General features: G+C 38.8%; 1 protein-coding gene across 1 annotated transcript in view; it reads right to left on the bottom strand.

Moving 5' to 3' along the window:
• Positions 1-1,276: 1,276 nt before the first annotated feature.
• The window catches only part of THEM4 (thioesterase superfamily member 4), a 49,013-nt gene continuing 33,434 nt past the window's right edge, over positions 1,277-16,855 (bottom strand). The window contains exons 5-6 of the mRNA XM_055584266.1: positions 4,972-5,096; positions 1,277-1,900 (exon numbers count right to left, since the gene is read on the bottom strand). Coding sequence (XP_055440241.1) covers positions 1,860-1,900; positions 4,972-5,096 — 166 coding nt within the window. The 3' untranslated portion in view covers positions 1,277-1,859. The remainder of the gene's footprint in view (positions 1,901-4,971; positions 5,097-16,855) is intronic.

The following is a 16,855-nucleotide window of genomic DNA, read 5'->3' as shown; positions in this document are numbered from 1 at the left end:
CCATTTCTTCTAAGGGATTCCTGCCCACAGTAGTAGATATAATGGCCATCTGAGTTAAATTCACCCATTCCCGTCCATTTTAGTTTGCTGATTCCTAGAATGTCGATGTTTACTCTTGCCATCTCCTGTTTGACCACTTCCAATTTGCCTTGATTCATGGACCTAACATTCCAGGTTCCTATGCAATATTGCTCTTTACAGCATCGGGCCTTGCATCTATCACCAATCACATCCACAGCTGGGTATTCTTTTTGCTTTGGCTCCATCCCTTCATTCTTTCTGGAGTTATTTCTCCACTGATATCCAGTAGCATATTGGGCACCTACCAACCTGGGGAGTTCCTCTTTCAGTATCCTATCATTTTGCCTTTTCATACTGTTCATGGGGTTCTCAAGGCAAGAATACTGAAGTGGTTTGCCATTCCTTTCTCCAGTGGACCATATTCTGTCAGACCTCTCCACCATGACCCTCCCATCTTGGGTAATCAATTATAGAGGTAATCAAATTAAAACTAGGTTGTTAAGGTGGACCCTACCAATATGACTGGTATCCTTATAAAATGGGGAAACATGGACAGAGGGAAAATGATACAAAGACACACATGAGAATGCCATTTGAAGGTGGGGTGATGCATCTACAAGCCAAAGAACACATTAGGCAACCAGAAGCTAGGAGAGAGCATGGAATAGTCCCTTCCCTAGACCTTCAGAGGGAGCACAGCCTTGCTGATACCTTGATTTTGGATTTAAAGTCTTCAGACCATGAGACAATGAATTTCTGTTGTTCTAAGCCACCTAGTATGTGGTACTTCATGATGGCAGCCTTAATGTTATGGTCTGAATGTTTGGGTCGCCCCACCCTGGGCTGGCCCAATTCATATGTTGAAGTCCTAATGCCCAATATGATGGTATCAGTAGGCAGGGCTTTTGGGATGTGCTTAAGGTGAAGCCTTCAAGAATGTGAATAGTGTCCTTATAAAAAGATCCAGAGAGATCTCTAGTTCCTTCCACCATGTAAGGACACAATGAGAAGGTACCAGATATGAACTAGTAAGTGGGCCCACATCAGAAGGTGAACACACTGGCATCCTGATCTTTGGACTTTCCATTTTAACTCATTTTAACTGTGAGCAATAAATTATCGTTTTTTACAAGCTACCTGGCCTGTGGTATTTTGTTATAGAAGTCCAAATGGATTAAGACACTTAGGAAATGAATACAGGCTGCTTCCAGTGATGATAAACCATGCTACTGGTAAGAGATAATAACAGTCTATGTTAAAATGGTAAAGTAGTTTAATCCCTAGACTCCAAGACAACAGAGGTGAAGGGTCTGATTCTATAGAAAATGGTTGTTTCCTACTGTAGCCTAGAAGATTTGTTTAGATACAACAAAGCTAGTTTTGTAATTTATAATGCATACACACCACACACACACACACACACACACACACTCATGTACCCACATATTCATTCCTTTCTTCAGTTTTCTGGCATTTCCAAGTTTGTGGTAAAAGTTTCAGTATGAGTTTTTCCTCTAGTCTGCAATGGATCAGACATCACACCTGAGCAACCTTAAGGAGCCCATTCAGATTTTAGGAGAACCAGACACTCATCCTAAGGAGACAGAAAGAATTGCTGATACTGTCACAGGGAGTGTCTCTGTGTTAAAAAAGTTTGGAAGGTGGAAATGGAGCTCCTGGAATTGAATTCAAAAGACTTATTTAGGAAGGTCCGTGTTAGCGGGTTTTGCCTGATGGGGATTTAACAGTGGATGACAAGAGCAGGACTGGAGACCACTGCTTCTTCTGGAGGAGGGGCAGCCTTATGCAGACTGCTATGGAATTCACCAGAAGCTCTTTTATGTTGACCTTTTTTCAGGATTCAGCTTTATAAATAAACCTAAACAAAATAGAAGGAGATGGTTATAAGTCAACTGACTTTGACCTGATGAAACTTCTCTAAGTAGAAATATATAAATACACACAAAGAAAAGCACTTTGATTCATATTCGTACTCTCAGCATATTTGCCTACTCTCATTTTTCAGTTAAATTAAGAATCAATTTTTGACTATCACAATACTGTATTAGCAACTCCTGGGTGACCAAGTCGTCTACCTCTTGGTCATTTCATGGTTCTTTACCACTTCCATTAGAGATAGTCAAGAAGGTGAAAGGAAGTAAAATTACAACTGAGCCATCTGGTACCTTTATGATACTGAAAGGTTTAATGAGACAGGAAGCACAAACCACAGCCTGGGATGGGGTTTAAATTAACTGTGGATTCAAATTCATGATCTTCCTCCTGCTTCTTTTATCCATCATTCCTGCAAAAGCTGACACTTAAGGGAAAAATGAATTTCTTAAACAAGACACAAAAGCATTAACTGTAAAGGAAAAAATTTAATAAATGTGAATACATTTACATCAAAAACTTCTGTTCATAAAAAGATAACATAGCAAATAAAAGGCAACTTACATATTCTAGAAGATATATGCAGCTTATATAGTCAACAAAAAGATTAGTTTAATAAAAATATAGATAAAGAATTCCTATAAACCAATTTAAAAAGTGAGAAAAAAACAATAAAAGAGGCTGAACAAATGGGAATTTTGCAGAATGGGAGACAAATATGATTAATAAATATATCAGGAAAATGCAACTTAAGATCATACTGATATATCATTTTACAACCATTTGATTGGCAAAAATCAAGAAGTTTGATTTTATCAATTGCTGGAAAAAATAGGGAATCAAGAGAATCTCATCTATTGCTGGGGGGAATGTAATTTGTTATAGCTTGAGAAAATAATCTGGCATTCCTCTGTAAGGCTGAACACTCTTACACCCCACAACCCAGAAATTTCACTCCTAAGCATAGGCCAAGCTCTTGCCCATATATACCAGCAGAAGACATGAATAAGAATGTTCATAGTAGCCCCATTCATAATAGTCAGACTTCCACCATTAGAAGAGGAGATAAATTCATTGCGATATAGTCACACAATGCAATATTATACTGTAGTAAACGAACAAGCTACAGAACCAACAACATGTGTGAACTTCAGTTGTATGAAGCTGAGTGGGGAAAAAAAAAATCAAATCCCAGAAAAGCACATACAGTACAATCTCTTTTCTACAAAGTTCAAAAACAAACACCTAAACAATATATTACTTAGGCACACATATATTCTTAATAAAACTTAAAAAAATAAGGTATAAAGGAATGAAAACCACAAAATTTGAGATCACTTCTGAAGGCAGTGAGTTACTTCCGAAGGAAAAATAGAAGGATGAGATGGAGAAAAGTAATTAGGTAGGGATATAATATTATTAAGATTCTGTTCTTGTTTGATTGAAAATTTCAAGATGTTTGTTATTAAATTAGAAAAAATAAACACATTAGTGAACGAGTAAGTAAAAGATTACTTTTCATGTAAATACTAATAATGACTGTATATATCCTACATCAAGGATTCTGACTAACCCAAACATGTGAATCTGAGCTCCATTAAAATAAGAAGAAAAAAACAAACAAAAAGTATTGGATATCTAAATTAACTTTCCTAAGTCTGAAGCTATTGAAGATGAGGCTTCCAGGACCCATCACTTGCAAAGGCCCTGTGAGAGCTGACAATATACAAAGTTACTGATTACAACAGTATTTGCAAGAGCAAAAGACAGAAAATATCCATGTCCAATATCTCCAACTCCAATCCAGGACCATAGGGTTCATTCTCATTTGCACTTTTTCCATATCTGGAACTCTGGTTCCCAGCCTGTGCAGATGCCACCCTTCCCCGTGGGCTCCGACACCCATGCTGCTCCCCATGTGAACTCGTCCCTTTCCCTACCTGGACTCTGACATCCTATGCTGGGCCACTGCCCTGTGCCGACATCCTTTACTCCACTCAGGTTCCTAGACATCGACAGGCTAATGTAGCCATCCCTCCCCCTGGCCCTGCCCTCACCCCTGAGCCTACCACGCCCCACCCTGACTCTCCCTAACAACTTTAGAAATATTTAAGAAGACAGGAAGGGGTGAAATGGAAGGAAGAAGAAAAAGGGAAGAGAATGGGAAGAACCTATTTTTTCTGCACTAACGATAGCACAAATACAGTCGCTGTCCTGTATCTTGTATTTTTCGTTCAGTATATAGTAATGACATATAGCTCCATATCACACCCAAAGAGTTCCCTTATTCTTATTTGTTGTTGAATTGCTCAGTTGTGTCCGACTCTTTGTGACCCCATGGACTGCAGCCTGCCAGGTTTCTCTGTCCATGGGATTTCCCAGGCAAGAATGCTGGAGTTGGTTGCCATTTTCTTCCACAATAATTTTTATGGCACACACAATATAGTATATGGATGAGCTGTAGTCTCTTCACCTAGTCTCCTATTGATAGATATCTATGTTTGGCTAATCTTTGGCTAGGTCAAATAACACTGCACGAGTGGCACCAATACTAGAACTCTAGAGCAAACTTAGGGGCTTCCCAGGTGGCTCAGTGGTAAAGGATATGCCTGCCAAGAAGGAGATGTGAGTTCAATCCCTGGGTCAGGAAGACCCCCTGGAGAAGGAAACGGCAACCTTTTCCAGTATTCTTGCCTGGAGAATCCCATGGACAGAGAAGCCTGGCAGGGGGGTTCATGGGGTCCCAATTGAGTCAGATAAGACTCAGCAACTAAACAACAGAGCAACCTACACACATTGTAATGTTGAACACATGTTAGTACACCTTTGGAATAAAATCCTGAAAATGGGTCAAGAGGCACATGACTATAATTTTGAGAGATACTGGAAAACAATGAATAAGAATAGCTTGTTCTCTGCATGACAGGGAATTAAGAATTTCTGGGCATGCATGGGTTAAAAAACCAAACCAAACCAAACCAACCCCACCCCTCCCCAAACAAAAAAAAACCCAAACAGCTGAAACCAAACTTAAAATAGCAAGTGGCAGCTTCTTACCTGTTGCCTCTGAGTATAGTGTCTTCTCATCAACACTTCGAACATTACAGGAAAGAAACAATTTCCTCCCCTCAAGTTTATCAAGTTGGCTATTTATCACAACAACAGAACAAAGAGGGACAGGTCTGCAGAACAAAAAAGGAAAAATCATCTGTTTTTATCAGATTTATGTAACACTGAGAGATGATCAAGTGCATGACAGGGGTGGAAATTTATGACACGTGGGTATCAGTGGGTACTGACTGACTTAGATAAACTGCTCCTAAAGTGGGGCTGACATCACCAGCCGCTCACACTCCCTTGCTCCCAAGCACACTGCGCTCAGGTGGCTTCTGGGAATCCAGTCCCAGCCTGCTGTTGTGGGTTACGTGCAAAGAGATCACCAGGGATTCCAGCTCTGTGATGGCAGGGACTGTCCCATCTGAAGGGAGCTGAAATCCTAGTCAGCGTCTCTCGTTTTCTCTGTCATAATCAAAATTTCTCACCCAATCCGCTTTAGAGTAACTGTCGCTAGAAAGACACTGAATAACAAATTGCTGGTATTAGCTTAATGTGCTAAGTCAGAGCTGTCCAACAGAACTGTAAGTGATGACAGAAACGATGGGCCACAGCTGAGCTGTCCAACATGGTTGCCAGAGATGTCTACTGAGCATTCAAAATATGGCTATTGTGAATGAGAAACTAAATCTTTAGTTTAGTTTCAATTCAGTTCGGTTCAGTTCAGTCACTCAGTTGTGTCCGACTCTTTGTGACCCTGTGAACTGCAGCACGCCAGGCCTCCCTGTCCATCACCAACTCCCGGAATCCACCCAAACCCATGTCCATTGAGTCGGTGATGCGATCCAACCATCTCATCCTCTGTCGTCCCCTTCTCCTCCTGCCCTCAATCTTTCCCAGCATCAGGGTCTTTTCAAATGAGTCAACTCTTCACATCAGGTGGCCAAAGTACTGGAGTTTCAGCTTCAGCACCAGTCCTTCCAATGAATATTCAGGACCGACTTCCTTTAGGATGGACTGGTAGGATCTCCTTGCAGTCCAAGGGACTCTCAAGAGTCTTCTCCTACACCACAGTTCAAAAGCATCAGTAATTCAGTGCTCAGCTTTATTTATAGTCCAACTCTCACATCCATACATGACCACTGGAAAAACATAGCCTTGACTAGATAGACCTTTGTTGACAAAGTAATGTCTCTGCTTTTCAATATGCTCTCTAGGTTGGTCATAACTTTCCTTCCAAGGAGTAAGCATCTTTTAGTTTCAATTAATTTATATTTAAATTTATATAGCTATATATGTCTACTGGATATATGGCTATATGTGTCTATAGTCAACTCTTGGAATCTTAGAGAAAGTGCTGTAGTGAAAAATGTTATCCCTTTAAAGGTAAAATTTTAGTTGGTAGAAACACAAAGTAGGGCAGGGAGATGTGTTTTGTGTTCCTGTAGTACCATAATGTGGATTAAGGAACTACTCCACGAGGAAAGGAAATGAACATTCTGATTACCCTTCTGTCCAGTTTTTGCTCCCATTAGCTTTTCCTGAACTTCTTGATGAAAAAACTGAGCTTTGCCAATCCTGTATTTACTAAGACCTAGGGGACATTAGGTGTTCTTGCCTGCTCAGCATCTTCCTTTCCTACTAACATCACTCCTTTCATTTATCCATCTGTTCTACCTCTCACCACTCATCCACACACCAACACGCCCTTTTCTTTGGGGAATCAGCACCATTTTTAACCCATGTATGTTGACTAGGGTTGACAACTGACTTTTATCCCCCACACCCCCTGACCGCCGCCTCCCCCCCCCCCTCCCCCGACTGGTTGTGCATAGGAGCATGAGCTGAGACTCTCAATCCTGGAACTTGTGCTGGAGCCCTTGGGGCTGGGTTTTCTTTCTGCTTGAGTTGCTAGGCTTGCAAGACACAAGCCTGCCTATTAGCTGTGGCACTAAATTGGGAAAGGCTACCCAAGGATGGAGAAGGTCTAAAGGAAAGTGTGGTTGAGACACAGGCACAGATTCCTAGTGGCATCAATGAATGTCTGCACCCAGACATATCTGTCTTCTCCACCATGCAAACCAATACGTTCCTTTTTTCCTTGCACTATTGTGAATTAAGAGGTCTGTCCCTTAGAATGAAAAGTTCCTTGTTTAATAAGAGAGAGTAAAGAAAGGAGAAATACAAAATAATATAACTGTTTATAGACTATAATTTTCTTAGTGCAACAAATATTTAGGCACAGATAAGCTTGATTGGCATAAAAAACAGGCTTCATATAATTTTATTTATCCAGTTTTATTAGACAACTTACTTAGATGTGTGTTAGAAGCAAAAAGAAAGATAATAGAGACACAAGCAAATTTTAAAAATAAAAGACAAAACATACATATACAACAAAGAGGCTTAAAAAGTTAAATGGTGAATCTGACAAACAGATCAAGAAAACAGAGAAATAAATAAATAAAGCAGAAAAACATCTACTGCTTTACTGACTATGCCAAAGCCTTTGACTGTGTGGATCACAACAAACTGTGGAAAATTCTTAAAGAGATGGGAATGACAGACCACCTGATGCCTCCTGAGAAATCTGTATGCAGGTCAAGAAGCAACAGTTAGAACTGGACATGGAACAACAGACTGGTTCCAAATTGGGAAAGGAGTACATCAAGGCTGTATATTATCACCCTTCTTATTTAACTTATATGCCGAGTACATCATCAGAAACGTTGGGCTGGATGAAGCACAAGCTGAAATCAAGATAGCTGTGAGAAATATCAAAAACCTCAGATATGCAGATGACACCACCCTTATGGCAGAAAGCAAAAAAGAAGTAAAGTGCCTCTTGATGAAAGTGAAAGAGGAGAGTGAAAAAGTTGGCTTACAGCTCAACATTCAGAGAACTAAGATCGTGGCATCTGGTCCCATCACTTCATGGGAAATAGATGGGGAAACAATGGAAACAGTGACAGACTTTATGTTTTTGGGCTCCAAAATCACTACAGATGGTGACTGCAGCCATGAAATTAAAAGACGCTTGCTCCTTGGAACAAAAGATATGACCAACCTAGACAGCATATTAAAAAGCAGAGACATTACTTTGAACAAAGGTCCATCTAGTCAAAGCTATGGTTTTTCCAGGAGTCATATATGGATGTGACTATAAAGAAAGCTGAGTGCTGAAGAACTAATGCTTCTGAACTGTGGTGTTGGAGAAGACTCTTGAGAGTCCCTTGGACTGCAAGGAGATTCAACCAGTCCATCCTAAAGGAAATCAGTCCTGAATATTCATTGGAACGACTGATGTTCAAGCTGAAGGTCCAATACTTTAGCCACCTGATGGGAAGAATCAATTCATGGGAAAAGATCCTGATGCTGGGAAAGATTGAAGGCACGAGGAGAAGGGGATGACAGAGGATGAGATGGTTGGATGGCATCACCAACTCGATGGATATGAGTTTGAGCAAGCTCCGGGAGTTGGTGATGGACAGGGAGGCCTGGCGTGCTGCAGTACATGGGGTAGCAAAGAGTCAGACATGACTGAGTGACTGGACTCAACTGACTGAATTGGGACCAAAAAGGACATAACTAAGTACTTAACTGAGGTAAGAAAAATTGAGAACACTATTAATAACTTCATGTTAATAAATTTAAAAACTCAGATGAAATGGAAAAAGTTGCAAAAAAAAAAAAAGTTTTTGAAGTTGACAAAAAAAAGAAAAGGGTTAGAAATCCTGAATAATTGAATAAAGAAGTCACTGAGGCCCTAAGAGGATAGAGCAGCCACACCCAGGAAGGATCCAGGTCTTTGAATCATTTCAGGGGTGGGTCCTTTACTAACTTTCACACATAAGACAATGCAAACAAAAAGTCTATTGATTTAATCAGGTAAAACGTTAAGCGTTATAAATGTACCTAGTGCTATCCCAACTAATTTACTACATTAAAAAAAAAAGTCCGTATTTTTGACTTCTAGTTTAAGGTACAGAGAACTTGGCCTATAATATCTTGATTCTTTACAATATATTGAGGTTTGATCTATGGACTAATCCTGATTGGTTTTTGTAAATTTTCCAAGAATGTCTAAGCAGAAAGTATATTTTTCTCTAATTACTGAATATAGGGTTCAACATATGTCTAATAAATCATACTTCTTATCTTGAGGTGTTCAAATTTTTTTTTTTTTTTGTCTGCTTGATTAATAATTGAGAACAGCTTGCTGGAATCTCCCACTATGAAAATAGATTAATTTATTCCTTAGAATCTACTAACTTTAAAATTATTTTATTATATACATACTGGATTAGAATTGTTTATATCCACTACTGAATTGAATCTCATTATTATGAAGTAGTCTCCTCTATCCCCAATATTAAATTTTGATAATTTATTTTTTTCCGTGGCTACTCCACTTTCTTTTGCCTAGCATATTTTCCCTTGCATTTTCTATGTCATGTTTTAGATATGTCTCATATAAACAGTTTATAGCTTTTTGTATTGTAAAAGTCAATTTTATAATTTCTTTGTTTGAACTGATGGTTTGGTCCATTTATAGTTAGTGTACTTAGTGTTTCATTAAGAGCTATTTCTACCATCTTATTTTGGTATTCTATTTGACTCTAATGATGCTTCCCCTCCCTTTCTTGCATTTCAAAAAATTAAAAATTTCTATTTATTTATATAGTTATTTGGTTTTGACTCTTCTACTGGTTAGGCTTTAACTATATATACTCATTTTTTCATTATTATTTTAATCACTTTTGCCACAGAAAAATACAAAAATTAATTATGTTCACCTATGTTTACCTCCTCCCCAAACTACATATTATTTTTTAAAATGCTTTTTAAATTTTATTTATTTATTGGACACAGCATGTGGGATCTTAGTTCCCCTCCACTGGGAGCTCAAAGTCTTAACCACTGGACCATCAAGGAAGTCCCCATACTATTTTTGTTCAGTATTTTAGCTGTCCTTTTTTGAAATCCCCAGAATATAGCCATTATTACTACTTACATATAGATTTTGTGGAGATGTACATTATCAACATATTTACTGATATATTTGCTCATTATTCTTTCTTTCATCCTCCTGTCTGGTGGTATTACTTTTCTTCTTTCTTAAGTATATTCCTTAGAAGTTCCCTAGGACTGTCCTGTTTGTAAATGTTTCCCATTTTTGTTTAAGTAAAAATAAAAAACTTCATTTTTGAAGTTTAGTTTTGCCAAGAGCATGATTCTAAGTTACATGTTTCTTTTAGCACTCTGAAGATATTTTATTATCTTCTCACATGCACTATTGCTGAAAAGACATACACTGCTTCTAAGAGGCAAGACTACTCTGTTATGAGAATCCTGTCTTTTACCTCTGACTGCTTTTAGATCACTTTGCCTTTAGTATTCTGTAATTTCTGAAGATACAGATTTATTTTTATTTCTTGATATAAGTTGTACTTTCTGTATCTATGGCTCATGATTTTCTTTAGTTCTAGAATATACTCACTCGTTATCTCTTCAAATATTAGATCTTTTCCATTCACTCTGCTGTCTTCTGGAACTCCAACCACAGCACATTAAGACTTTTCACTTGTCCTCTTAGCGTAACCTCTCTTGTTTTTCACTTCTTTTTCTATTGAATTCTTTTTCTTTTTGATTTTTTCAGCTCTTTATTTCTGTTCACTTTCAGCTGTGTTTAAGTAATCCAAGTCTATGCCCCAACCAGGAACGCTGAAGAAGCTGAAGTTGAATGGTTCTATGAAGACCTACAAGACCTTTTAGAACTAACACCCAAAAAAGATGTCCTTTTCATTATAGGGGACTGGAATGCAAAAGTAGGAAGTCAAGAAACACCTGGAGTAACAGGCAAATTTGGCCTTGGAATACGGAATGAAGCAGGGCAAAGGCTAATAGAGTTTTGCCAAGAGAACGCACTTCCAACAACACAAGAGAAGACTCTACACATGGACATCACCAGATGGTCAACACTGAAATCAGACTGATTATATTCTTTGCAGCCAAAGATGGAGAAGCTCTATACAGCCAGCAAAAACAAGACCAGGAGCTGACTGTGGCTCAGATCATGAACTCCTTATTGCCAAATTCAGACTGAAATTGAAGAAAGTAGGGAAAACCATTAGACCATTCAGGTATGACCTAAATCAAATCCCTTATGATTATACAGTGGAAGTGAGAAATAGATTTAAGGGCCTAGATCTGATAGACAGAGTGCCTGATGAACTATGGAATGAGGTTCGTGACATCGTACAGGAGACACGGATCAAGACCATCCCCATGGAAAAGAAATGCAAAAAAGCAAAATGGCTGTCTGGGGAGGCCTTACAAATAGCTGTGAAAAGAAGAGAAGCAAAAAGCAAAGGAGAGAAGGAAAGATATAAACATCTGAATGCAGAGTTCCAAAGAATAGCAAGAAGAGATAAGAAAGCCTTCTTCAACGATCAATGCAAAGAAATAGAGGAAAACAACAGAATGGGAAAGACTAGGGATCTCTTCAAGAAAATCAGAGATACCAAAGGAACATTTCATGCAAAGATGGGCTCGATAAAGGACAGAAATGGTATGGACCTAACAGAAGCAGAAGATATTAAGAAGAGATGGCAAGAATACACAGAAGAACTGTACAAAAAAGATCTTCACGACCCAGATAATCATGATGGTGTGATCACTGACCTAGAGCCAGACATCCTGGAATGTGAAGTCAAGTGGGCCTTAGAAAGCATCACTATGAACAAAGCTAGAGGAGGTGATGGAATTCCAGTTGAGCTATTTCAAATCCTGAAAGATGATGCTGTGAAAGTGCTGCACTCAATATGCCAGCAAATTTGGAAAACTCAGCAGTGGCCACAGGACTGGAAAAGGTCCGTTTTCATTCCAATCCCAAAGAAAGGCAATGCCAAAGAATGCTCGAACTACTGCACAATTGCACTCATCTCACACACTAGTAAAGTAATGCACAAAATTCTCCAAGCCAGGCTTCAGCAATATGTGAACCATGAACTTCCTGATGTTCAAGCTGGTTTTAGAAAAGGCAGAGGAACCAGAGATCAAATTGCCAACGTCCGCTGTATCATGGAAAAAGCAAGAGAGTTCCAGAAAAACATCTATTTCTGCTTTCTTGACTATGCCAAAGCCTTTGACTGTGTGGATCACAATGAACTATGGAAAATTCTGAAAGAGATGGGAATACCAGACCACCTGATCTGCCTCTTGAGAAATCTGTATGCAGGTTAGGAAGCAACAGTTAGAACTGGACATGGAACAACAGACTGGTTCCAAATAGGAAAAGGAGTTTGTCAAGGCTGTATATTGTCACCCTGTTTATTTAACTTATATGCAAAGTACATCATGAGAAACGTTGGACTGGAAGAAACACAAGCTGGAATCAAGATTGCCGGGAGAAATATCAATAACCTCAGATATGCAGAACACCACTCTTATGGCAGAAAGTGAAGAGGAACTAAAAAGCCTCTTGATGAAAGTGAAAGTGGAGAGTGAAAAAGTTGGCTTAAAGCTCAACATTCAGAAAATGAAGATCATGGCATCTGGTCCCATCACTTCATGGGAAATAGATGGGGGAACAGTGGAAACAGTGTCAGACTTAATTTTTCTGGGCTCCAAAATCACTACAGATGGTGACTGCAGCCATGAAATTAAAAGACGCTTACTCCTTGGAAGGAAAGTTATGACCAACCTAGATAGCATATTCAAAAGCAGAGACATTACTTTGCCAACAAAGGTTCGTCTAGTCAAGGCTATGGTTTTTCCTGTGATCATGTATGGATGTGAGAGTTGGACTGTGAAGAAAGCTGAGCGCCGAAGAATTGATGCTTTTGAACTGTGGTGTTGGAGAAGACTCTTGAGAGTCCCTTGGACTGCAAGGAGATCCAACCAGTCCATTCTGAAGGAGATCAGCCCTGGGATTTCTTTGGAAGGAATGATGCTAAAGCTGAAACTCCAGTACTTTGGCCACCTCATGCTTAAGAGTTTACTCATTGGCAAAGACTCTGATGCTGGGAGGGATTGGGGGCAAGAGGAGAAGGGGACGACAGAGGATGAGATGGCTGGATGGCATCACTGACTCGATGGACATGAGTCTGGGTGAACTCCGGGAGTTGGTGCTGGACAGGGAGGCCTGGCGTGCTGCGATTCATGGGGTTGCAAAGAGTCCGACACGACTGAGCAACTGATCTGATCTGATCTTAATCTATATGCTGAGATGCTTCTGTTTTTATACAGTGATATTTTCATTTCTATAAGTTTTAGGTTCTGTGGCAATCCTGTTAATTTTTATAGCTTTGTGTTGCTTTCTCTTTTTGTGATTTCATCTTTTATTTCTTTAAACATCTCATACATAATTATTTTATACTATATATCTAATTATCATGCTATCTTAAGCCCCTGAGGGTCCAAGTCCATTGCTTATTGTTTCTGCTGATTCTCACTTACGGTGGTTTATTTCTTTACATTTTGGCACAGGATCTAGTTGTTCTCAATGAGCAATGTCCTTCAGAATTTCTGGTCTGCTATGTTGCATGAATAAGCCTAATCTAGAAGTTCCCAACCAATATACCATGAATGGGTTACAGAAATGTTGAGATCTTAATCCTTTTGGCTGCCTAGTCACCACAACTCAACTTAGCTTCTTTGTCTAATTATCTTAATGTACTAAGCACAAGGAAATAAATCAAGTGTGACATTTGGATCAGGGGGCTGAAAAGTATTTGGGATGATTAAGAAGCAGTTTTGCAAGTTTCCCTGGTGTCTCAGTGGTAAAGAATCCACCTGCCAACATAGGAGACATGGGCTCAATTCTGGATATGGGGAAGATGCCCATGCCGTGGAGCAGCTCAGCCTGCGTGCCGCAACTATTCAGCCAGTGCTTTAGGGCCTGGAAACCGCAACTACTGAGCCCATGTGCCCTAGAACCTGTGCTCAGAACAAGAGAAGCCACTGCACACTGCAACTAGAGAGCAGCTCCAGCTCACCACAACTAGAGAAAAGCCCACACATCAGTGAAGACCAGAACCAGTATAAAAAGAAAGTAGTTTTGCTTGTTAGAAGCAGAAGGGTAGATTAAGACACCCGAAACTGATGCTATAAATTATCTTCAATTAAATTTTAATCCCAGGTGGTTGTCTCTAGCATCCCAGAGGGCCATCAGTTGATTAAGCATGCTTTCTTATTGTTACTATTATTATTATGAATCTAACAACTTCATACAAAAATACAGGGTCTGATAAATATTAACTTCTAGACTACTTATATAATCTAATGCATTATTCTGATCTTTAATCCTCAGAAGAGAATGGAGGTTGTACATTGTAGTGTCAAGTACCAGACCTAGAGGACTTGAGTTCTAACCCTGGCTGTATTCTCTCTATCCATGTGGTTTCAGGTAAAACTTATTTTCAGTACATTTTCCAATTGTGGATAACAAATAAATAACAAAGTAACTGATTTATGTGAATAGTTTGTTGGATGAGACAAGGACTAAATATAAGACCTGGCAGGTTGCGTGTGCTCAACACACAAACACTTGTTGCACTAAACTGTAATCCAGATAAATACTCTGCTGAACTTGTTTCCAGATGAAACCCCCCACCTTTTTTGACAATTGAGGTTGTAGTGTATTCTTCACCTTTATGTAAACAGAGAAAAATATTTTAAAAACTGTGAAACAAGGAAAAATACTAAAAATTTAATTTAAAATATACTATTTATCATGTTAGGAAAGCCATTTCTAGGATCTAATTTTTAGTCATAAATGATATAAAATATTGACTACATGTAAGGGTGACAATTTCTCCCAAATTAATCTTTAAAGTCAACATAACTGCTATCGAAATCACATTTGCTTTTGGGTAGAAGTCGACAAATTTATTCTAACTTTAATTTGGCTCACTCAAGTGAGACAGAGAGTTGGTTGATGAGACACAGGGTTAAACAGGAGAATGAGGTACAGTGACAATCTGGGTGAGGGGCTAAAAATCTAAGGTACAACTAGGAATAAGAAGAAACTATCTCAACATCATAAAGGCCACATATGAAAAGCCTATAGCTAATCCCATACACAATGGTTTAAAGACTTGATACTTTTCCTCTAAGATTTGGAAGAAGGCAAAGATGCCTACTTTTGCCATTCCTATTCAACAAAGCACTAGAAGTGTAGCCCGAGTAGTTAGGCAAGAAAAAGAAAGGAAAGGCAGACAAATCAGAAAGGAAGAAGTACATAATCTCTGTTCACAGGTGAAACGGTCTTATCTACAGAAACTCCCAAAGATTCCACAGAAAAACTGTTAGAACTAATGAACAAATTCAGCAAAGTTGCAGGATATAAAATCAACATAAAAAATCAACTGCATTTTTATACACGAACCATGAACAATCTAAAAAGGAAACTGAGAAAACACTTTCATTAAAAACAACATCAATAAGAATAAAATATTTAAGAATAACCTTAATCAAGGAGACAAAAGACTAAGAAATTAAAGACACAAATAAATGGAAAGACATCTTGTGTTCATTAGTTAGAAGACTCCCTCTCTCTCTCTCTCTCTCTATATATATATATATATATATATTATTTAATTGGAGGCTAATTACTTTACAATATTGCAGTGGTTTTTGACATACATTCAATGAATCAGCCATGGGTGTACATGTGTTCCCCATCCTGACCCTCCCTCCCACCTCCCTCCCCATCCCATCCTTCAGGGTCAACCCAGTGCACCAGCCCTGAGCACCCTGTCTCATGCATGGAACCTGGACTGGCGATCTATTTCACATATGATAATATACATATTTCAATGCTATTCTCTCAAATCATCCCACCCTCGCCTCCTTCCACAGAGTCCAAAAGTCTGTTCTTTACATCTGTGTCTCTTTTGCTGTCTCGCATATAGGGTCATCATTACCATCTTTCTAAATTCCATATATATGCATTAATATACTGTATTGGTGTTTTTCTTTCTGACTTACTTTGCTCTGTATAATAGGCTTCAGTCTCATTCACCTCATTAGAACTGATTCAGATGCATTCTTTTTAATAGCTGAGTAATATTCCATTTTATATATGTATCACAGCTTTCTTATCCATTTGTCTGCCAATGAACATCTAGGTTGCTTCCATGTCCTGGCTATTGTAAATAGTGCTGCGATGAACATTGGGGTACACATGTCTCTTTCAATTCTGGTTTCCTCAGTGTGTATGCCCAGCAGTGGGATGGCTGGGTTGTATGGCAGTTCTGTTTCCAGTTTTCTAAGGAATCTCCACACTGTTCTCCATAGTGGCTGTACTAGTTTTCATTCCTACCATCAGTGTAAGAGGGTTCCTTTTTCCCCACACCCTCTCCAGCATTTATTGTTTCTAGACTTTTTGATAGCAGCCATTTTGACTGGTGTGAGATGGTACCTCATTGTGGTTTTGATTTGCATTTCTCTGATAATGAAGACTCAATATTTTTAAGATGTCATTACTACCCAAAGCAATTTTCAGATTCAGGGCAATCCCTATTAAAATGTCAATGGCATTTTTCTCCATTGTGTTTTCAAGGTTTTTGAACATCTTTACTATCATTATTCTGAATTCTTTTTCAGGTAGTTTGCCTATTTCTTCTTCATTTATTTGGACTTCTGTGTTTCTACTTTTTCCTTCATTTCTATAGTATTTCTCTGCCTTTTCACTATTTTTATGTGTGTGTGTTTGAGGTCTCCTTTTCCCAGGCTTCAGGGCTGAATTCTTCCTTCCTTTTGGTTTCTGCCTTTCTAAGGTTGGCCCAGTGGTTTGTGTAAGCTTTGTACAGGGTGAGATTTGTGCTGAGTTTTTTGTTTGTTTGTTTATTTTTCCTCTGATGGCCAAGGCTGAGTGAGGTGG

This window comes from Bubalus kerabau, chromosome 6 (genome assembly GCF_029407905.1).
Source record: "Bubalus kerabau isolate K-KA32 ecotype Philippines breed swamp buffalo chromosome 6, PCC_UOA_SB_1v2, whole genome shotgun sequence".
Lineage (NCBI taxonomy): Eukaryota > Metazoa > Chordata > Mammalia > Artiodactyla > Bovidae > Bubalus > Bubalus kerabau.
The sequence above is the reverse complement of the archived record's forward strand: the minus strand, read 5'-3'. Positions and strand labels throughout refer to the sequence as shown.